This window comes from Taeniopygia guttata, chromosome 1A (genome assembly GCF_048771995.1).
Source record: "Taeniopygia guttata chromosome 1A, bTaeGut7.mat, whole genome shotgun sequence".
NCBI lineage: Eukaryota > Metazoa > Chordata > Aves > Passeriformes > Estrildidae > Taeniopygia > Taeniopygia guttata.
In genome coordinates, this window is record NC_133025.1 from 64,244,401 (window position 1) to 64,268,191 (window position 23,791).

The 23,791-nt window shown below is 41.8% G+C and overlaps 1 protein-coding gene across 2 annotated transcripts in view; it reads left to right on the plus strand.

Annotated features, from left to right (window-relative positions):
• Positions 1–23,791, plus strand: part of ITPR2 (inositol 1,4,5-trisphosphate receptor type 2) — a 246,663-nt gene that overhangs the window by 23,035 nt on the left and 199,837 nt on the right. For both annotated transcript variants that reach the window (XM_072923748.1, XM_030263492.4), the window contains 6 exons: positions 9,703–9,773; positions 16,858–16,973; positions 18,078–18,164; positions 18,845–19,003; positions 22,862–22,960; positions 23,615–23,698. In XM_072923748.1, the coding sequence (XP_072779849.1) occupies positions 9,703–9,773; positions 16,858–16,973; positions 18,078–18,164; positions 18,845–19,003; positions 22,862–22,960; positions 23,615–23,698 (616 nt within the window). The remainder of the gene's footprint in view (positions 1–9,702; positions 9,774–16,857; positions 16,974–18,077; positions 18,165–18,844; positions 19,004–22,861; positions 22,961–23,614; positions 23,699–23,791) is intronic.

Consider the following 23,791-nt stretch of genomic DNA (forward strand, 5'->3'; position numbering starts at 1 on the left):
CTGTGCTGCTGTAAGTGTTTCCTGGAGTGATTTTTGCCACTTATGCTGTCCCCAGAACCTGTGCAGGGATGGGCCTGGAGGGGTCCTGGAAGCTCCTCCTGGAGTGTGCAGGGACCCTGGTTAGAATGCTGAGCTCTGCTGAGCAGATGTGGGGTTTTCTGTGCCTCAGAGCCTGGGAGAGTCCTTGGGTATGTGAGGTTGGCTGTTGTGAGTGTAGCCTCCTGGTGGGAGATGCCAGCCTGCCTGGTGGTTGGTTTGAGAAAGGTCTGAAACCATTTTGAAATGTGAATCTGCTTTTTATACCATTTCCCTGCTTTAAAATGATGGTTATGGAAAGTTCCCACAAGCAGAACAGGCTCACACCTGTCTGCTTGCACAGAAGTGACTGTTTTGCCACCCTGCTTGTGGCTGCTGTTTTGTGACTCTTGCTTCCCAGCTCATTCCGCTGTGGCCGGAGCATTCCCAAGCATTTCCTCTTCTGCTTTCTGCTCTGTGCTGCTACGTGGGACTCAAGTGAGTGTGTACAGGTTGGGGGTAGGTGTGGCAAAGGGCTCCCAGCAACTGGGAAAGCAGCTCTGAGACAATCTGGAACAGCTCCCAAAATGATCTCTCCCCGTAGGAAACTGGCTCTTCTCGGTTTTAAAACAAGTAAATAAAGTCACTGTGATTTCTCAGCTTGTTTTTGTTTGGAAGGTTTTTTTTTTAACTTGCTGCTGAAGAAAGAGAAGTAGCAAAGAGAACGTGCAAAAGTACCTGGTTCAGCTGCAAAAATTTGTAAACATTTATTGTTGCAAAGTGGAAATAAAAATCACTCAATCCTTTGTTGAGAGAACTGGAGCATGTGTTGATGTGGAGGTTTCTCCTGTGCGCAATTCTCATTGCCACTGGTGAGAGCTGGACACATCAAAGGGTGAGCAGACCTTGTTCAGGGATTTCCTGCCAGCCAAGGTCGTTGTCCTCAGGGGCAGAAGTAAAGGCTGAAACCAGTAGCAGGATTTTGGGAGCTGGATTGCTGGGTGGTGGTGATGCTGTTCAACCTGAGAGCTGTCTCCTTTTATCTGAAGGCAAAAACAGGCAGGGCTATAATTCCAAAGCAAGGGGGGTGGTCAGGAAAGGTTCATGTTCCCAATGTAAAGCCCAGGTTTGCACCCAGTGCCAGGATATTGCACATCCCATGGAAAGGGGCTGTGACTAGGGGAGCTCAGGGTGTGGGGTGTGTGTGATTGGACAGTTTCTGGGGCTGCTGAAGGAAGGTGCACTAAAGGGAGGATATAAAAAACACTGGGTCAGGCGCTGAGTTGCTACAGAAAAGGGCTGTTTGACTATTTTAGTGGAATTGCATGTGTTCGCACTAGCCCTGTCCCCATTGTTGGCCTCTGAAATGAAGTGAGCCCTTTCTTTGGTACCCTGGCACGTAACAGTGTTTGTAACATGGATGGTTTTGTTACCTCTATTGTCTGAAAATTTGGGTTTTTTTTTACTTCACCAGAAAAATAAGGCATGTAAAATTTGCCTCTCCTGTGTAAAATAAGCACTGCAGAATGCGTGAAATGTCAGCACTTTGCTTGAGCAATGTTTTCCACTCACATTTTTACGTAGTGTGACATGGGTTGGTCTGCTGGATCATTGCTGTTTGTGTTACAAAATGGAGAAAGCACTTGGATCATTTTCCAGGAGTTACATTCCAACGTGTGTTTGCAGGATTGATAATTTCTTCATGTGTATGTGCATATATATTTCTTCATGTATGTGTACATATATATTTTTGTATGCATGCGTGTGCCTATATATTCATGTTGTCATTCCAGATGCTGAGGTTCATTATAGGCCTTACAGTAGAGGCTGGTTTGTCTGCTTAAACAACAATATTTTTACATTGTGCTATTTCAGCAAAGTTTTCTCATTTTCTTCCTTTGCTTATGCTTCCTTTCAGTAAGTGTTGCCATTTTGATGAGTAGGTGTGACTGCCTTCATTATGGGGATGAAGTCACTTTTTGATCACTGGACAGATATTGACATTTCTCAACAGTGTTTTTCTGGGTAAATCTCTCAATTTTCATTAAGTGCTGTTAACTGAGCAATCCAGCCTTTCTCACTCCTTTTATTAGCAAGTAGTTCTTCAAAGTTGTCCTTTCAAGTGGCCATTCACAAAAATGTGGAAAGCTGAGAAAAACCCTCAAATTCTTCTGTTGTAAACTAAACATGGAATTTGTTTTGATTTGGATTATTTTCCCCCTGCTGCTGGCTTAGCTTTGTTGTCTGCAGCTGAATAGGTAACTCTGCAGTGAGTTCTGCTTGGTTTTGGGAGCAGTGATGCTTTTACTAGGATTTCTTTTCTGAAGTCACTGTGTACCATGAAAATTTAATCTGCGTAGTCTGATAGGGATTGGTTAGTGAGCTAGATGCCTAAAATTCACATAAATATGCAGGGCTGCCTCTGACACCCTCGTTTTTAGTTTATAGTGGTCTCAGTGTCAGTGTTCCTAATGTGTGTTAGGTTGATATACCTAGTAATTCTACTTTATCTGTGCTTTCTTACATTGAGACAGCTGACTTGCAGACCTGTTACAGGTGGTTGTAAAGTGTGAGCAAGCAGAGTTAATATGTGTAATCTTAATTTACATCTAAATTTGGGCCAAATCCTGGGCTTGTTACAATGTTTGCGTTCCATGTGTAGTTAGCGGGATTAATTGGAAATGCTGCAGAGGTTTGATTGCAATTAAATCTTCGATGAATGACCCTCAGTGTGAGGTGCTGACACTGCTGCTTCTTTAAACTTTATCCCTCAGTGCACTTCTGTGATGATGGGGATGAAATCCTGGCCTCAGACACACATCGGTGGAAATTTTGTTCATTCAAAGACAGCTGAGGTTTCAGCTAAAAGGAAAATGTTAGTAATGGAAAAATTGTTCAGTCCTCCAGGTGAAGTGCATTATTAATGGGTCTGTGTTCTGCAAGCCACTAAAGAAAGCCTTCAGAAAGCTTTCCCTATACTCATTTTATAATTTCAATTTCTTTTTAGCTTTATTACAAATTTCACCCAAAAGAGGGTTTGCCTGTGGAAGGGTTTTCCAATTAAATGCCTTTAGGCTGTTGTAACATTCTTGTATGATAGACTCTTACTTTTCATATTTAAAAAAATAGAAAAGAAACAAAGGAAGAAATCAACCATTTCCTTGGGTTTGTGGGAATGTAATTTGTTTATCAAAGGCACTGAGACAGACTGAAGCCAAAACCTGCCTGGTAGCAGAGTGCCAGTGTTGTAGAGAAATAAAGCAGGATTGGGTGTGCCTGGGGAGGGAGCTGGGTGGGATGGGGGGGGGTGGGGGGCACACCTCCTCCCATTGCCAATTCCCTATGGAATCACAGAATATCCTGAGCTGCAAGGACCCACAAGGAGTTCAACTCCTGGCCTTGCACAATGCAAGGAGAACCTTCCTAAGAATCACACCCTGTGCCTGAGGGCATTGTCCAAACACTTCTTGAGCTCTCTCAGCCTTGTGCTTGTGACTAATTCCCAGTCCCCTTTTGACAGAAGAAAATAGGTGTGCTTGGCACCACTGAGAAGGGCTCGATGTATGTTGTATTGATGTGAGGATCTTGAAATACTGTACAAATGTTCATTTGCTTGGCAAAAATTACTATGTCCAAGCAAAGCTCTGTACCATTTTCTTGGTGCATTAATGGTTTACCTATTAGGCCAAGGAAATTGCAAAACTGAGACTAAAATCCAAGAGCCATGCTTTCTCCCTTCCTCTGTAACCTCCAAATAACATTTTATTCTTTTGTCATAATTTATTTTAGCTGTGTTCTTATAATTTAATTGAAAGTGCACAATGTCTTAAATGTAAATATAGCTATAAAAAGGGATAAACAAGTTCTACTGAACAGAAGCTTTTGCAATCTAAAAGCATGATTGGATAAAACACAATACAATAGAATAACAAAATGACATTCAGGATTTATAGCTGGGTTATGTAATTGAGCAGAAAAACTGCTTTTACTCCCTCCCCCTCTGCTTGACATGCAAGCCTGCAGGTACAGTTACAAGAATATATGAATGCACTATCAGATAAGGGAAAAACTTTAGGGCTAATTATTTGTGCAATTATTAGTGCAAATGTGTAGCTGCCTGCTTGTATGGTGGTGTTTTTGTTTCCCAGTGTGTGCTTGGGATTGTGCTTTCTGCCCTTGTGTCTCTACACCATTTGCTAATACAATTCAAAGTGACCCATGCAAGCATTTTTGGGATGGTGGGAATGGCTGAGTGTTCCTGCTCTGTGTAGCTTGCATAAAATGCATCCACATCTTGGTTTCACGCTGAAGATTGTTCATGGTGAAATTTGTCTGCTGTTTTAGACACCTTGAGGAGTATGGAATGTTTTAGGTACATCGTAAGGGTATTTATTAAAGAGCTCCTTTCAACCCATTTTATGCTTTGTGTTTGTGGCAATTAAAATTTGTTCAGGAAGGAAAGTATAACGTTTCTAAGGTTTGAGGCAGGCAGGAGCCAGACTTTCTTGCTGCTGTACCTCACTGGTATGAAGTGAAGTTCTTTAAATATTGTGTCCTGCTGTCCTCCCATTAGTCAAAAGGGCTTTTTAGCATGGAATCTTCCTAAATTGTGCCGAGATTAAATAACCCTTCTCTAAGTTCAAGGAAGAGCCTTTTTATTTTCTGCTTGAACTGGGATTCTGCTCGAGCTTAGGGTTTGCTTGATGTGAAAAGGTGATGGTGAAAAATTTGGTGTTGGAAAGAGACAGGAAAATGGACACATTTCATATAGGGTAGCTAATCACAGAGCTGTAAATCATTTGAAGCAGGGCTGGTAGTCAGAAAGGAGTATGAACTCACATTTTGGGAAGGGTGAGGTAGGATGACTGTAGATTTTTGGCAGGAGACCACTTGAAGCACACAAGAAGTGGGCTGACCTAGATGCCTGATAAGAGGCTCAGTGAAATGAAAAGTGGGTGGATTTGGAGAAGAACTGGGTGGATCTGATTGTTTTGGCACTTAGGTATTTATGTTTGATTTCCAGGGCAGCAAAATTTTAATCACCTATTGTTCGTTATTGGTTGGTTTCTTGGTGGTATGACTGGCACCTCTCTTCCCAAGTGGTTGCTGGGATGTGTGGAGCACGGGAGAGGCTTTGTGCTTTAGTTTGGGAGGAAAGAAGTGTCCTGGGTGGCAGGTGCTCTGGAGGAACATTTCTGTGGAGGAGGTTGTATGAAGGGATAGCTGAGGAGCAAAGGAGGGAGGTTTTGTGGGCCGCTCCTTTGTTCATGAGAGGATGTTGAGGTTATGTGGTTTTGGGATGGAACCTCAGCATTCTTTGTGAATAAATATGTTGCTGGGCTCCACTGGCAGTTAAAATGTCCAGCTTCTCTTGCTGATGCCCGTCACCAACTTTGCCCCTCTTCCTGCTGCTGCCCAGGCCTTGTGCTGCTCAGAAAGGTTGTGAAATTATGATACCATTAAGAGTAAAAGGTGAGTGTCTTAGATTGAAGACATCGCCTCTAGCTTAGTTTATTCAGCTTTTTGAGGAGTGAAATACTCAATAGATGTATAAATAGTACCAAATGTGTAACAGGCGTCAGCAGCTGGGTCTTGTATTTTTAAACAAGTTGCACACACACGTGCAGTTTCACGTATGGGAGAGTCTGTGTACTCATGTGTTTATTCAGGAATTGTTGTGCTTAATAATATTGGCTATGATTACTGGATGGAAGTCTCTGTTGGTAGGAAAAGACAAAATAGATTTCAGGATGGTATTTTTGAAACTTGAGGCATGAAGCTAAGATAAATGCTATTATGTGGCTGCTTTCTTTGACAATCTAAAAAGCACTTTATGTTATGAAAGAGACCTAAAATTCATGAAGCGCACCATAATTCTTTTCCTGTTGTTTTCTTACCTTGGTGTTTGTTCTTTGAGAATGCAACTGTATCTCAGTAGTAAATCTAAGACAACTCATCCTGAGGAAGAGTCCTTCTAGGATTACAGCTGTACAACTATTCCTTGACTCTTGCACTACATCTGCAAGTTCCTAGAAACCTTTGGTGTATTTGCCTTTAGCCTGTGTTAGGTAATCAGGGGAGCTTATAGGACACAAAGACTTAACGGACTATGTATGATTCCTATCTATGCACCCAGGTACTATTAGACTTTTCTGCCAACATACTTTGCTTATCAGTTATCCTGCTGTTGCTCAGATCTGCTCCTCTCACCCCAGTGTCCTTCTTCCCATTTCAGCAGGGAAGAGACAGCTTCAACTCCACCAGATGATGGGGGGAGAATGAAAGGAGAGGAAGAGAGGTGCAGAACTCTCTAGGTTCATGCTTTGATCACTTGACATGAGGCAGAACTTTCTTCCTGTGCAGTGACTGAGCACTGAACAGATTGTCCAGAAAGGGTGTGGAGTATCCTCACTGGAGTTATTCCAGAGCTGTCTGGGCAAAATCCTGGGGCTCTGGGAGGGCCCAGCTGCCCCACTGTAGCTCCTTCCACCCTGACCCATCCTGGGTGATTCTGTGATGATATTGGGGAGTTGAAACTGCCTTGACTCACCCCTGCCTCTGTGGAGAAGCACACTTTGTCTCCTAGGCATTGCTTTAGGTAGCTCCAATTCTTGTTTGATGAGCCTTTGTACACTGGAGCTGTGTACACTGCTGTACACTGTGAGGCCTTAATAGCTTAAACACCTGCTGGTCTGTAAAGTTGGCTGCTTATGGCACTATGATGAGGAACTGCCCTTGCTTGCCCTGCAGTGAGTGGAAAAACTTCCACTGGCTTAGGTGGGAGAAAGATTGGGCATCTGTGACAAGCAATCTCATAGACGTTGTTGCTTTCAGCCCCTAATTCTGCAATTACTGAATACAAAGGGCCATGCGTAAAGTCCAGGGGTGTAATTGCTGTTCTGACTTTCCTGGTGATTTATCTTGGGCACTACCAATGAACTGTACAGCTTAATTACAGCAGTTACTTGGAAGGATTGTGCAAACCCCAGGTATTTATTGTGTTCAGGGGAGAACTAGCTCAGCTAGAGATCATGTCATACATGGGCAGGGATCACCTTTGTCATTTATGTGCTGCCAATGTATGGAAAACTGAAATGCAATTGTGTTGTATGTATCAGGTGCTGAATGACAGCAAGAGAGCACAAAGCACAAAGCTGTGGTCCAGCTGAGGAATTAAACCCCTTGATGTTAAAGCTTCTCTGATAGTACCATGGTTAAGTGGCTTGAATACTGTCACCATAATTTGGATCAGTGTTTACATAGCTTGCACTTTTTATGGTATAATAGAATAAATATAATACTGCTTGTATCTGAAAAGCCTGGTCTGGTGCACTTTGGCCTCTTATTCAAACGTACAAGCAAGTGATCTTAAAACCTGCTGTGGTGTGGTCTGACAGTCACTGCAGGTGCCCAGGACCTTTTGCAGCCAAGCCTGTTGTTTGGTTTCACACATCTCAAATGGATTTGTTAGCAGGTTACAAAGGTCTTGAATTACTGCTTGTTTAACGCAGCCACCAGTAACAAACCAGCAGCTGCTTTTGGCTCGCTATAAAAGTGGGATTTGAATATTTTGAATTATGTGTCAGAGGAAGTGGTCTGTGTTTGAAGAACCTCTTGTGTTCCCCTCCACAGGGCAGGCTGAAGTCTTGCATCATGTGCAGTGTGCAGCTCTGCTCTCCCTTCGGTACTGTAACAAGCACCTCCAGAGTAAACAAGGAGCTGTTAGACTCCCTGGAGGTCATGCAGCTGGAATACAGGATGAATGGCGTTATGTGGAAATGCTGGGGATTAAATTGTTAATTTAATAACTGCTAAATAAACAAAGGAATACTTTCCTCAGATTTTTGTCCTTGTGTTATAAGAAACAAAGGTGTGAGAAGCTGAGGTGCTGAGCAAGGGCTCAGGAGATGATGTTCCTGCTCTGTCATGCCACTGCCCTGCCTCATGCCAATCAACCTTTCTGTGCTCTGATTTTGTGTCCGTAGGGTGGAAGTGGTACCAGCTCCTTTTTCCTTTGTCTTCTCTGATGTCTTTGGTTCCTAAATGCTGCCAAACTCATTTATGGTCCTTATCTTTGTGCTTTTAGAGAGTGCCCAACAGCAAGTGATTAGTATTAATTGTTGAATGTCTGTTCTCTGCCAGGCCAGTGTGTTTGAGCACTGCAGCTGGCTGGCTCAGAGAGAGTGCAGGATCTCATTTCTTTTTGCTCAGCACCAACACCTTGTTCTCTATCTGGCTTTTGCTGCAGTGGCATGCCACAGTCAAAGTTTTGCATTTCACCCACAGGTGTGGTTGTCGTGAGGGTGCACAAGTTATCACCAAGGAACACAGGAGGTTCCTTGTGAGTTATGGTTGGCTTTTCAATATACCTCCACCCATAAAGTCAAACCTTATGGGTTCCTCCTTAAAAACCTGTGAGGGATTTTGTTGTGAGTGAGAAGTACCCCTTGGCATTAAAATCCTTTGTCAAAGCTTCTGTTAAGGTAGTCCTTTCCAGTCAGCTGTCTGTGGCTCCAGGTTTTAGGTGCTGTTTATGTTTATAGGAAGCTTTGGCCTATTAGAACGTGGACAGAATGCAGGATGTTTCCAAACCTCACTCTGTTCTTGTTAAGCCTGGCCTAACCTAGACTGTGAAGAACACAACTCCCTAGGGCCCCCTGCTCTCTCCTTTTGTTTCATCAATTCTCCTTCCTCACTGATGCCTCATGTTTGCTTCAAAGTCTGTTATGAGATTGGAACTGCTGACTTCCAAAATTCTTTTGCTTCTGGGAGCTGCAGCCACAGTGGAGACTTTGCCATCTTGCTAGAGGTAGAAAACTCATGGATGTGCTCAGGGATCTGCCTCACTGCACTTGTGGCTGGAGGCAAAGCCTTCACCAACTTGAGTGAAAGCTGAATGCATCTGTTGTGTAACTTGGCTGAAGCCAATTTGTGCTTTTTCTGCCAATTTCCAACAAAAATGCTGCTGGGAATGTTGCTGTGAAGTGGCAGGGCAGTAGTATGTCCTTAAACATGATTTTCCTGAATAATTGTTTGAAATGGGCAAATTATTTACAGGATGCTTCCTGAAAGGAAGCTGAATTTATGTCTAGGAAGTTCTGAGATAAGTTTTACAATTTGTATTTTAAATTGCATTATTTATTTAACTTCTAAAATATTACAAGAAATATATTAGATTTGTCATCTAGATTTTCTGCTGTGGGTTAAAGAAATGTTTATTCATTTCAGCATGGGAAAATATGGTCTTGGGAGTTTTGATCAGAGCTGAGCCTTAATTCCACATGCCTCCTCAGAGGAAAAAGATGGGAAATGGTGAAGAAGAAAATCTAACAGCTGAAGAGAAACAAACTGTGTCTGAGGGTTAATAGCTCAGATGAAGGAAAACATAAATTTTCCACAGAACATCAATGTATTTGGTGTGACAAAAGGGATTTTAACTGGATTTAAATGAAGTGGGATCTGAAACACAGACCATAATTTAGTGCTGTAGAAGAAATTCCTCTCTGGAAGGAAAATGCAGTCTTTCTTGGTTATGCTTAGTAACTGAATAACAGAGTTTCTAAGGGATTTTTTGTATTACACTGGAGAAATGTGGAAGCTTTGGGTCTGTGGTGTGGTAGGCATGTCTGTGCATTTATAAACATTGATGGCATGTTTTAATGAGAGTGATAACTTTTGTTTTTCTAGGTTAGTGGATGACCGGTGTGTGGTCCAGCCAGAGGCAGGTGACCTTGCTAATCCTCCAAAGAAGTTCCGAGGTCAGTAAAATCATTTGGGGGGATCATTTCTCTTTAATGACCAACTGATGCAATTCGAACTCCTTGGGCACTTTTGTAATATGACTTTCTAGAGGGTTTGTGGCCACAGGGATGAAGTTTCAAAGTGGAACATGAATGGCAGACCTTGAGAATGAATTACAACATTTGCAAAGGTGCAAAATACGGGGCAGGTGCTGAATTTTCCTGTAGTCCAAGAGTTGCTTGCTCTATTCTGTACATTGAACACTGATCCCATGCTCTGTGACAAACTCTTTGCTCCGGCCCTGCTCTCACTGTAAATGGGAAAGAAACTTGTGAGGTCCAAATCTACTTGAGCTGATGGATTGTTTATTTTTTTTCCAAGTTACCATTTTAAGGAGTACCCCCAAATATTTTGTCAGCTTTTTGTTTTGATTTTGCTTAAGACTTTTTTTCAACTTGACTTTGTAAATTTAGATAATTCTGCTATTTTTCTTATTGGGAAAAAAACCCCAAAAAAACCCCAGTGCATTGACCACATGGAGTTTTTACTTGTTGACTGCTGAAAAATTACTCATAACTGTGCCAGAGCAGGGCCTTGCTAGCCTGGTCCAGGCCTCTTTTGGCTTAAAAGGGCTTGGATTCACACCGGTTCTGAGATAGAGTATGACTTGCCTGATTTAAAGGCAAATGTGTTTCATGGCTGCTTGTATCTATTTTCAATGATCTTTAAGGTCCCTTCCAACCCAAACCATTCTGTGACTGTCAGGCGTTTCACTGACATGCTTAACCCTAGTATTTTATTTGCAGTGTTTATGTATATGCTACTGTTGAGAAAAATAAAGCATTTAAAACACCAGGAGAGTGAAGTTCTGCCTTCCCAGAGAGTTCAAGACTTTTTTCCATTATATATTCAGGAAACATCAGCAGTTGGTTCCAGTTCCAGCTGTGAGCATTCAGCACACTGGCAGATACTGGAAACCAAGAAAGTGATGGTGCATACTTAAAAACTAACAGTAATAAATTTCAGTTGCTTGTGTGACTGAAAAACTTTAAAGCAGAGCTGGGGGTAGCATCCACTGTGGCTTTCAGGCTACTTAACTGTGATTTTACCCTCTCACTGCTTGCAAGTGACTCACAGTTTCCAAGTTGTAGAAAATACCAGGTGGGGATTCTTTGGATGATATTTCTCTTGCTGTACTACCCTGATGTGTTTCTCAAGTTGAGCATATCCAGGTTTCTAGATGAGACCACGGTCACTGGGAAGGATTTGTGATAGGATAATTGAATACACCCAAATGCCTACAACTAAGAATCTCGTACCTTGAAAAGACAGCCATTATTTTTTCACTGTCTAGTATTTGAGAGCTTGATTTTATAACTTCAGTGCATTAGAGGGCTTTTCTTGCAATTGTGTTGTTAATTTCTAACTTCCAAAGGCAAAGAAAGAAAAAGTTGATAGGTTTCTGCGTTGATGATTTGGGCACTTTGATGCAGGGTGGAAACCGATTGAACTCCCAGCACCAATGATTTGCCATCAGTGGTGGCCAGCACGTGTGGAGCAGATGTCAGAGGAGGATGGGACACTGCCAAATGTACAGATGTTTTCTGCTGCTGGGGAAACCAAGGGCTGTACTCCTGAGTTACATCCCGGCTTCTGTAGGGGAGTGGTTTCTATTAGTTGTGGACAGTTTTGGCTCTGTGTCTTGTTATAACCTCTGTCTGTTGCTTGCATAGCACATCCCTTTATCTCCAGTTGCCTCTGCTCCCTCTTCACCACAGCATCAAACCTTTCCTCCCTTTAACTCAGATCCTCCTCTTTTTGGGGATTCCCTCTTCTCCCTCTCTGCCCCAGAACTTTTTAGTAGCTACTCTTCTCCCTGCTGCTGCTTAGCTCCTTTTGCAGTCTTTCTTCCAGTCACTCATTCACTCCCTTCTTTATAGTGCTCCATAGTTTAATTTTGGGACTACTGCCATGGTGGTAGCATGCAACTTTGGATGAGCTGCAACACAGAATGATTTGGATTGGAAGGGACCTTAAAGCCCATCTCATTCCAACCTCCTTCCACGAGCAGGAACACCTTGCACTGTCCCAGGTTGTTCAGAACCCAAACCAGTCTGGCCTTGGGCACTTCCAGGGATGGGGCAGCCACAGCTTCTCTGGGCAGCCTGTGCCAGGGCCTCAGCACCCTCCCAGGGAACAATTTCTTCCTCATATTCAACTTGAATCTACCCTTTTTCAGTTTGAAGCCATTCCCCCTTGTCCTGTCACTCCATGCCCTTTTAAAAAGTTCTTCTCCATCCAGCTTTCTTGTAAGCTCCCTGAAGGTACTGAAAGGAGCTATAAGGTCTCTAACACCTGTAGGAAGGAGGGACTAAATTAATGAAAAAGTAATTGTCACATGAATTTATGCAAGCCACCTCTCTGTAAGCATGGCTATAGTGTTAGGGGCATTGAATATCATATCAGCTTCAAGTATACGTAAGCAATGTGTGTTCCAGGAGGATGGTTGCAAGAATGATTTGGATGTTTTCTCCTTCACCCTTTAAGTCAAATTCTAAGTGTGAGAATAGCAGGAGCTTTGCTGAGAGCCCAGCAGAAACTTGCTGTCTAATTGGGAATTAGTAGCTTGAACCACAGAGGTGTCTCTACCATGAGAACAACCAAAAGCACATCTCTGCCATACTTTGCTAAATTTCTTGGCTCTGCTCAGAGCCCTGAAGCAAAAGAGTTTGTAAATGTTGTTCTTATAAGCAAGAATCTAAGCGAAATCTATCTTTTTCTCCCCAAGAGTCTTCTGGGATATAGCTTTCAATTAAAGCAGCAAAGTTAACAAACCAAACAAAAACTGCTTTAAGTAGATTCTTAATATGAAAGGAAGATTTAGGCATGAATGATTAATTGTATGATTAGACATAAGCAGCTCAAAATAACATCTAAGAGAAGGATGAGTAGGGCCTCTTCACTAATAGGAACTGCTGTCTGTATGGTTTACAATGTTTTTATCACTGATAGCTGAACTGGCGTTGATTTGAGGTTAGAGCATGACCTGGGAGTCAAAGAAGTATGAGAAAAACATGTTTCTAACAAGATGTTTAGATTTCAAGGACTGACTCTGGAAATTAATATCAGAGAGGATCGTATCTGCTCTTTTTTGGTAATATTTTATCAACCCTTTCCCCACTGGGAGGAACAAAAAAGAAAGATTGTGGTTTTGACTTGTATCTCCCCTACAGGGTTCACTCAGAGATCAAATCAAGGTACTGAGCTGTTGGCCTGAACTGAAAGCCTGTCTAAAGAGGTGTCTCAAAATAGCAGTTTCATTTTTGTTATGTGTTTGCTTTCTCTTTTTTTTTTTTTTTTTTTTCCTGAGTGGGTGGTTGCTATTCTGGTTGTTTGCTGCAGCATGGAGTGTTGGTAAGCTAAGGAAAGATGTGGTTGCTTCTCATTTTGTGTGCATATGAAGAAGTTGTGCTCCCCATTTCTCCCCCAGTCACACTGGGATGAACCTGAAGTGGCTCTGTGTTCACCAGGGTGCACATCCAGATTTGCGTCAGTGCAAAGGAAGGTGGAATTTAGTCTCACATGTGTTTCCTGGAGTCTGGTGAAAAAACCCCACAGAACATTTCCTGTATTGCATTGAAGGGATGGATCAAACCAGGTGCTTCATGTCTTAATTCCAGCTGAAGCTGGTGAGATCCAAGGTACTGAGTGTGGTGATGGAAATGCTTACTGTGCTGCAGGGCTGGGTTCACAGAGAGGGGGAGAACAGTGTGTGCCAGGAGTTGTGTACCTCTGAAGAAAAGCCACATCATGAGCCACAAAACTGCAGGTTTTCTTAATCTGAGACCCTAAACACACTCCAGCTTTCCAGAGGGAAACGTTTTCAGCTTCCAAGGTGTAAAATAGCACAGATAAGACCTGCTTGTTGATCAGATTTAACAACTCTGGGAAAAGAGCAGGAGTCTCCTATTTTGAATGTAAAATGACCTAAGTTTTCAAAATGGTCTAAACTTTCTTATTTGTAACTTGTATTCCTTTAATTTCTTGAGGCTTCTGCAGTGGAAGTGATGCTTGGGTTCTTAAATACCCTCCTTTGCTTTTCAGGTTTCAGTCTGATCTAGATTTTCCTGACATCGTTATTTTTTCTTCTTTCCCTTCCATTACTCTGCACTCTGTCCTTTCTTCCTCCCACCCTTTCCTCTTCCAGGTGCCATTTTTCTTTTTATTTACCCTCTACATAATTTTGGTTTATCCTTTTATTTTCTTCTTGTTTCTCCCAGTTCCATAATTGCTTTAATTTCCTTCTCTTTTTTGTTGTCCTGCCTAGGACACTTCATTGTCCCACTCCTTGCTCCTCCACATTTTTCCTTTTCATTTACACATTAGTTTTTACCTTTTTGCCCATTTCCCCGCCTCCAAAACAAGTAGATTTGTGCACACTGTGGTTTTATAGTCCTGTCACTTCCACTTACTCATTTCTCTAGTTGTAATAAAGCCATGTGATAATTTCTATAGTTCTGCAAACCAAAGAAATCTTCCATGATGGGCAAGAGTTGAATTTCTAACACTTGAAACAAAAAAAACCCCAAGAGACGTCTGGGAGACAAAGAATCTCCCAAATATTGTTCTAAACCATCTTTATCCAATATCTAGAAACATTTAAAGGGCATAATAGGAGTTATTTTGCTTTTCATACCTCCTGAGTGAAGGTGCTATTTGCCTACCTTTGTTATTCCCTCATTAATTAGTCCTCAGGAAGAGAATATGTAAAACTCCATAAAGTAATGGATTGGGAACTAAGACTATCTGGGAATGTCTGGAGAAGTCAGAAGAGACATTCTGTCTCATGAGTGGGTTGCTAGACTGACCTCCAGGAGGGAATGGTTTTTTGATCTGCTGTGTGGTAGAAAGTTGCTTTATAGTCTTATGCCTCAGTTTCTCTTTTTTTTCCTGTTTATTTGAACTGTAGCATTTCTAGGGCAGGCACTGTTCCACCTCCTTACAATGTTTAGGATCATGAAGCTTGAATTTACATAGTTTTGTTACTCTAAAAAAAAAAAACAACCAAAAAACCCAGAGAAAAGCAATGAGTTGTCCTGGTTTCAATGCATATGGAATCCTAAAAAGTAAAATGAAATAGGAAAAAAGCTTGTCTGGGATCAAATAATATGATTTTTTTTTTTTTGTCAATAAATTGAGGGAAATACAATTGAAGTAATACTGATTTGAAAAAGGTCCTCTACAGAGTGGTAGCACTGTGCTCCGAGACTCTGCTGGAGGATGGGAAGCACTGTGTTTACTCAAAGTAGCAGGATGTGTGGGGAGTAACTGAGAAATGAAGACTGGTCCTATAAAAAGAAGGTATTGTTACTTCAGAGAAATAAATGTTTCATGAAGTCTTCTGAGAAGGCATGTTAATTATAGATTGTGACAGAAAATAATAGCAGAGTTTTGTCTTATGAGCTGAAATCTTGATACTTCAGGTAAAATATCCTATAATATACAGTACAGTTTAATGGCACACAACACTTTGGGGTTTTTTTTCACCTTCTTGGCTTCCAGAATATTGTAAAAATTACCTGGGAGTTGTGTACTCTAGGTTGTGTGATATAATTCCCACTATAAGTGTGAAATGAGAGCAAACACCTTTGCAGAGTGGCTGGACTTGCTTTGGTAAGGATCTGTAGAACTTTTTCCTTGAACAGCGACTCAGGGCTGTGAAGGGGGAGTAAATCCATGAGCACTTTGGGTCAGTGCCAAGGAAGGTTCTGCCACTGGGGGCAATTTTGTATGGACAAACTTTGCTGCTTGAATAGGAACTGGGTCCCATGTGCATGGCCATGGGTGCCAGTGAAATATGGAGGGCTCATAGCTGGGGACAGACCTTCCTTTGACATCCACAGACTGCAGCCCATGTTGGGAAGGAGTTTCATCCTGCAACACCCAGTCCTGAGTGTCCTTACTACTCCCACAGGAGAACTCTTCCCTCTTCTTGCCTCTTAATAGATGTGATGTGTGAGAGGACAATTACCAGTGTTTGCTATATAAAGTGTCTGTCAGGTCTTGCTGCTTTTGGAGCAGTTGATGATTGTGACTGTGCAAGACTAGATGTTGTTTATCATTCTAAAAGTAATTGGCTTTGGTTGAATTATGAGCCTCTGTTTCTAGTTTATTGGACTTCCACTGGACAACCCCCCCACCCCAAAAAAAACCCTCTTGAGTCAGGCAGTTTAACAAAATTCAGTTTCTGGCCATTTAACAGTAACTTTCAATTAATTGTGGTTTTGGGAAATAAAGATGAACAATTGAACAAGCATTTGGGGAAGAACCCCTTGGCTTCATTCCAGACATCTCTCCCCTTTCTTGATCTGCAGCCCCTTTACTCCATGTGGGGAGGTGGTGGGGGTGGCATGAGGGTTGGTGTATTGACATTCTCTTTCCTTTGCTGCTCATTTCTTATTCAGCATCTCTGCATTGACTGCAGACTCCTCCTTCTCCTAATCCTTTTCTCTCATTTGCACAGCCATCCTGCTCAGGTTGCTTCTCACCTGCTTTTTTTCCTGGTCTGTTGGGCAGTGGTGATGTTCAGCTTGTGTCTCTTTGATTAAGAACCCCTAACAGTAAAAACAACTCGGTGAAGGCACAGAGACCCAAACTCTGTGTGAACCTGCTCGGTGGCTGGCTGCTGAATGCCCCTGCCACCCTTGGATTCAGCAGTGCCAGGAGGAGCTGGGCAAGCCAGGTGTGTGGCAAACAGACAGCAGGACCACTCTGGCAACATTTCAAGTGCCTTCAAACAGTGCCTCTGGGGCGTTGGGGTGCTAATAAAGCAGCAGGCAGATATGGCAGCATCATAGCCTGGGGCTCTTACAGGAATTGCACAAAGTGAGAACCTGTGTGGTTTTAAAGGCTTTAGGTTCAACTCTAATGTTGTGCCACCGTGTTTCTGGTATCATTGCCACCAAGCTGACTTCGTGGCTGTGTTTAAGCACTGGTATCTGAACATTTCTGGACAGAAAAAAAACTAACCAAAGCATAATTACAAATGAAGGAAATGTCTTTCAACGTGGCTTAGGAGTATTTCTTTCAATCTTTCCCCAGACTGCCTTTTCAAGGTGTGTCCTATGAACAGATATTCAGCCCAGAAGCAGTACTGGAAAGCCAAGCAAGCCAAACAAGGAAACCATACTGAAGCAGCACTGCTGAAGAAACTTCAAGTAAGAGACATCTGTATTTGTAATCTTATCTCAATCTGCAGGCTGTAGAATTACAATAGCACCAGAAAGAATAATAAGTGCCTTGGGAACCACTGTGATGGGTATTATTATGCCACCATAGCAACTCGATATTCTCCTTAGCTCTCCTACCTCCTGACTGGCATCTATAGCCTCTGGCCTGGTGTTTGTCTCACTTTGGGCTGAAGGCTTTGCCTTTGCTGTAAGCAAGGTAATGCTTTCAGAAATTTTATAAAGTAAAAATGGAGTTGTTAAAATCAGGGTGGTGCCCTGGTTTAAATAATACTGAAAATCCTTATCAGGAATTAGGCAGAGGAGTGGGCAAAGATGTCCTCAATGCTTTAGCCAGGGAATTCCTCAAAATTGTGTTTGTCCTTGCCTTCAGTCTAAGTGATTCTTTTGTGAACCTTTTTTGAGATTTTATTTTATCTCAAATACAGCGTGGATGGATCAACTCACCTGTATCTGAAAAACAGCTGGCCTGATGTTGTAACTGAATGCATAGATTAAGTGAAAACAAAGTCCTGTCAAACCTGCATGACAGTTTTGTGGGCAGTGGAGAGGTCACCAGTGCTTCCAGTTAAAAAAAGCAAGGAAGGCACATGGTGTGTGGCCAGAGTTACACAGCAATTAGTGCTGGGAGTGGAGAGTTTTCTCTGTGGCTGTGTTTGACCCAGTCTATTGTGTTTAATTTTAACATTGCCAATTGTGAGCTACCTTTTTTTCGTTGTAAAGTCCATGTATTTATGTACAACTAAACCCCAACAAGTAAAAGGTGACAGTGAGAAGCTAATCATAAGCCATTTTTTATCCTCTACAGGATCAAGTAAAGCACATGAAATTACTTTTTGGGCTTGAAAATTTTTAAAATAGTGGGCATCTCAGGTGTGACCCATAAATTGTGACAGAGTCCCTGTTTTAGGTAACAAAAAAAATCAGAACCAGTGTCAGGATTTGGGTGCTAATATTTCCAGTGCAGTAATGCTTGTAGGTTGCAGGATTTAAATAAGATGTCATTTCTTTTCTGCACTGTGTGTTTCAGGTACTTCTTTTGTAGAGTCTAAAGAAATAATCATTCTCTTGCAGCATGCAGCAGAACTGGAACAAAAGCAGAATGAAAGCGAGAACAGAAAGCTGTTGGGCGAAATTGTAAAATACAGCAATGTTATCCAGGTAAACCTATTAAAATCCATCTGCCTTCACTGTTGGAAAGGAAGCAGTTGTTTCATTTCAAGGTTACAGTGAAAATTAACTATCTACCCACTGTAATCTGGATTGTCAAGGGTCAGGTAAACGGAACTTGGTGGAGTTTACAATATTGTGCTTTTTCTGCCTGTTTCAAAGCCTACCAGAAGTGCTGCATATTCCTGTTTAAATAATATGTCATAATAAAAATTCTATGTGTATTTCTTGGTGCTGCAGTTTAGAATCTGAATGTAAATGTGTCTTTTATTTTCAAGAGTTATTTCAGAGTCACGCTATAGAGGTGCTGTGCAGCTCCTTTTAAATCATTGAAGTAATCTGTATCTCATGACATATAAATGAGACAGGAGCTAAGTTCTTAAGTGCAGTACAACTTTTCTGTAATGGATGTAATTCCTGAAGGGAACACTGCAATGGACACTTGCCCTGCTGTAAAATTGATCCCTGACACATCTCTCTCAATCTGAGATAGATCATCTGCTTTCCTAAACTGTAGCATACTTTAATAACTGCCTTCTAGTTATAATTTATATTTATATTTATTGTAGAAAATCTCTGCAGTGTGAAAGCCTGCGCCTCCTTTTTTGACTGGAGGGAGAAAAAGCAACTAAAAGTTGTACTATTTTTTAAAAGTTATTCTTTGTTCTCAGCTACTGCACATAAAAAGCAACAAATACCTCACAGTCAACAAGAGATTGCCAGCTCTGCTCGAGAAGAATGCTATGCGTGTGTCCCTGGATGCTGCAGGGAATGAGGGCTCCTGGTTTTATATCCAGCCCTTCTGGAAACTGAGGAGTGAAGGTGACAATGTAAGTGGAAATACTGAATGTGTTGAGAACGGAGAAGAATTCCAGGAGACAATTTCTTCACTGCTGGACTGTCTCATAATGGATTTAGTTCAGGAAAGAAGAAATTTGAAGAGTGACTGGGACTTTTACCTTTCATGTATAACTGGAAAGTGTTACTGAATTATATGATCTGGAATCTTGTGTTGCTGCATGCAATCAAACTCTCTGAGCTTTGCTAAGTTTACCTTTTGTGTGTAGATTTATAAAGCTGATAAGAAATCATAGTTTATGCTAGAGGCTTAATTTTTAAAAGGTTTTGTTTTTTTTCCTAGATTTTGTGGCAATATTTTTTTCAAGGGGTCAGTAGAGAATGTCTCTAGGAAATACATCAGCTTTCTTTAAATCTGTATTCCCTTCTGACATGAAAATGGTATCTATGACTGGAGCTGGGTTGGATAGTCTGGAAAGTCTTTTCTGGGTAGGTTTCAGCAGGAGTCTTGCATACTGATGAGAGGAAGAATGCACGAGAGAGCTCTTTGCTGCAGATCTGAGAGTTGTGCCGTGAGATCACAACTCCCTTCTTCATTCTGTGGCTTGGTTAAGTGCCTAATTTGGGGAATTTAGATCTGCCTCTGAGAAGGCCACAGGATGATGAACTTGTGTGGTTTTATATTGTAGACCTGGCTGGGAATATTTGGCTCCTTTCCCCTGTGTATAATCAGTGAAAGCCTTCTTAGGATTGCAGAAGGGAATGCCTCTTTTTTCATGTACTTTCTCTCATTAATTTTGTGGTTACCCAGCTTTTGGGATGCTCTCCAGGATGATGAGTGTGGCTGCTTGCCGCTCCTTTTGCAATCTGTTGTCAAGAGGAGAAGGATTGAATTCCCTACTCCTGGCCAAATATCCCTAGAGTCAGAATCTTTCCCTGCTCCACATAGTGATCATAAGGGTATGTGAAAATCCTGCTTTTTCCCAAAGCCTGTTCCAGAGAAATAGGGCAAATATAGCCCTCAGGGGGGTGTCTGCATGGTTTTTCAGCTGAGGAAAACACATGTGGCTCAAACATTATCTTGGTACTTCTTTCCCTTCTTTGGAGAGAAAAAAAGATGACTTACTGTTTCAGCTTAATTTCTTGCAGTAATGGCAGTTGAGCCCCTTTTAATTTCTCATGCCTGGAAAATAAGTGTCTATGTGTGTCATGCTCTCCAGAGAGAGGACTTGGGATTCCCACCTGTCATCTGCAAAGCCAGGGTGAGCCCTTAGAGCTGAGAGCAGCAGAACCATCCCAGGCCTACAAAGTCATCCTCAGTACCGCAGAGATTCCGATTCCATTTTCCACTGTTGTGCACACATGAGGGTTTGGAAGCAGACCTGCTGATCTATAAAGATTGCAGATTGATGCAGTGATGGCAGTAGCATCCCATTCTACAGACCTCTTTCCTGGTCGGTTCCTATGGGGATTTGTCTGACAGGCTCTGAGCTGTGGCAAACTGGCTTATTCCTAACTCAGGTTCCTTTGGAATGGGCTGCTACTCATTTTCAGATTCCACGTTGCCTTTCGGAGCTGGCAACTTCCCATAGTAATTTACAGAGGGAATTTTACAAAGAGAGGTTGTTTCTTGTTTCTACTAGGCACAAGCAGATTTGACTATTTTCTTTTCAAATTTCCAGTGATAAACATTAAGGGCAGTGGTAGCCCTCTCTTAAGTGCTTTTGTACATTGCTACCTCTTCACCAGACAGACCAGGCAGCTGTTTCACAGAGGACAGGAGTAGCAAATGATGTGGGAAATCTTAATTTTCCTCTCGCAGATGGAGGGTGGCTCCAGTCTTGTACCCACTATTTCTTTTCCGTTACCCACAGACATCGAAGCCTTTCAATTCATGGAATTAGCTTGGTATATCAGGCCCCTACTCTGTTTAGAAACGTCACTGTTTTTTTAAAACTATATTTCTGCACTATAATGAGGAAATTCCCTAGAAAACATGTTTTAGAAAGTCTTTTAAGCAATAGGAGTGAGTATTGAGTTACTGCTTAGATGGCTGCTGCTGTGCCAGGTAGTGCAGGCAAGGTAGAGCTAAATATGCCATATATCCTAAAAGAAAAGGAGTCTGATACATGAAGTCATACAGAATGGAAAGAAATCTGATAAAGTGTGACTCTTCTGGTAAACAATCAGTTTTTTAGCCTTATGAAATATTTTAGAACTTAGTTTTCTGAAAGAAGGTTAGCTTATTATCACTAGCAGCTGATTAATTTTGCAAGTCAGTGAAAGTAGTTAAAGAGTATGACTGAACATTTACAGTAATTGGCGTAACTACAATATTTTCTGCAGACTTTTATAAGTCTTCATCGCTGTTGAAGCTGCTCTTCAATGGAAAATAGGACTGATTAAGACTAGAGCTGGTTCCAGATGGACTGAACACCAAAATATGCCCTGATAGCAGGATTGGGGCTGTGTGCATTGCACTGCAATTATTTGCCATTTTAGTTTGTTTTTTTTTTTTCTTTTTAAATAAGATGCTTAATGATGTGATCTCTTAATGATTTAGTTCTGATGGTCCTGATGTACCTACAACAATTTTCAAGTCCTGATTCCACTTTGCAGGATGCAAACCTGGTGGTATTTTGGTTAATGAATTGTCTGATCATAACTTCTTAAAACAGGCTGTAAGTAATGTCGGTGTGAAGCATGGCATGCAGGAATGTATTGCATAAGAAATGTCTTACAGGCATCTTGTCATTATTTTGATTCTGTTAGTGAACTTGTTCCCATGACTTGGATCAAGTAGGATTTCTGTCTGTGATCTGAGCATGGTGACACTGTCTTATGCTACTGTTTATTTTACTGTTTATTTTATTTGTGTTGGTATAGAACAGGCAAACTTTCCTTTTTACATCTGCAATGAGGCCAAATTCACCTGCATTGAAGTTGCACAAGGCTGAACTGGGCTCAGCTTTTTCATCAGAAATGTGCTGATCAATGCAGAAATTGTTTTTGTTTATTTGTCTTCCAAAAGAAAGCATGGCTTGTGAAGCATTTCATGTAGTAAAAAAATCACATGTAGCCACTTGTCTTCATCTCTGTGTGTGCTCAAAATTGTGTGAACAGCATAAGCAAATCAGGACCCAGTGCCAACCAATCTATGTGGATTGTTATTTTTTTATTATTTATTTTTTCCCCCTTCCAGGCATGAGTTGAATTCTCCATATGCATGTCTCACACAGTTTTTAGGTTAAAGAAATTTTTGTATATCATAAGGAATTGCAAGAGCATGGGGAATTTGCTTGCAGGGAGCCAGCTAGCAATTCCTCTTGTAGAGAGAAGGTCTCTCAGCTTTTATACCTGCTGCCTGTGCTGAGCTCAAGCACCATTCAGGGAGCAACAGCAGAGGGGATGGAATGTGCTCACTTCTTTCTGAATTTGCAGTGATTTCTGTGACTTTCTAGGTTGCAGTCAAGCAGTCTGAATCACAGAACTCCTGAGCCTGTCAGGCCATTTACCAGCAGATGGTCCACAGAGCTGGGGGCTCATCATTACTTTCCGAGCTTTTGCAGGGATAAAGAGAACTTAGTGTAACTTTTGGATGAACTGAGCTGCTCCTGGCATTTGTAGATTCATATCTATTTCATGGTCTGGAGTTTCTGCTGAACTAGGGGACATGCTTATTGGGAATGCAAGTGTTCATTAGTTGGAAATCTTGAACCTGAGTGATTGCAGATTGTGAGGGAACAGACCTGATGTGTGAATTGTCCACAAGTAAATTCGAGTGCCACACCTAGAGCATGCATTTGAGTAACTTTCTAAATATGCTGCATTACTTCATTTTATTGGCCAGCTACATAGGTCTGAATTGCATTTTATTTCTGACTTCCCAGGTTGTGGTGGGAGACAAAGTTGTTCTCATGCCAGTCAATGCAGGACAGCCTCTGCACGCCAGCAACATTGAGCTTCTAGATAACCCTGGCTGCAAAGAGGTGAGTTCAGGAGGGCAGGAGGGGTAACTGCTGATCTGAGATGGTTATAGAAAGGCTGAGGGAATTGGCTGTGGCTGCCCCTGGATCCCTGGCAGTGTCCATGGCCAGGCTGGATGGGGCTCTGAGCAACCCGGGATAGTGGAAGGTGTCCCCGCCCATGGCAGGGGCTTGGAAGTGGATGATCTTTACATCACTTCCAATCCAGACCATTCTGTGACATATTGTTCTTTACTGTTAACCAGAGACCACAACAGGCTCAAAGCCAGCCTTAAAAACTGGTTCCTACTTAGCCTCAAAAACCCAAGATTAAATATTCTCACTGCAGTGATATCCTAGCACTGAAAACTCTGTGAGGTTTCCTTGAGTATCTCAAACTCTGACTGATGTGAGAGTCAATCCTCATTCAGCATTCCTTTGGGGGTGTTCTTGGTAAGTTGTCAGCAAACAGAGCAGCATTTTCCCACTAAGTCTTCTCCAATATTACAATCATTAACACTTGAGAGCTTCAAGACCAGTGTTAAGAACTGTACAGATACGTAGCTAAGCCATGTCCCCTGCCATCCTAGATGTGGTGTGGTCTCTCAGAAGAATGCAATGTCTCAAAAAACCCCCCCCCATCCCCATATACTTTAATTGGATTTTTTTTCTCTAAAGGTAAATGCTGTCAACTGTAACACAAGCTGGAAAATAACACTGTTCATGAAATTCAGTAGTTACCGAGATGATGTACTGAAAGGAGTAAGTATGATTTTTAAATTGTTTTTTGAATCCAAAAGGTCTTACTGTATTTGACTGTAAAGAAGTATTACCACATGAATAAAAGAAGAAATA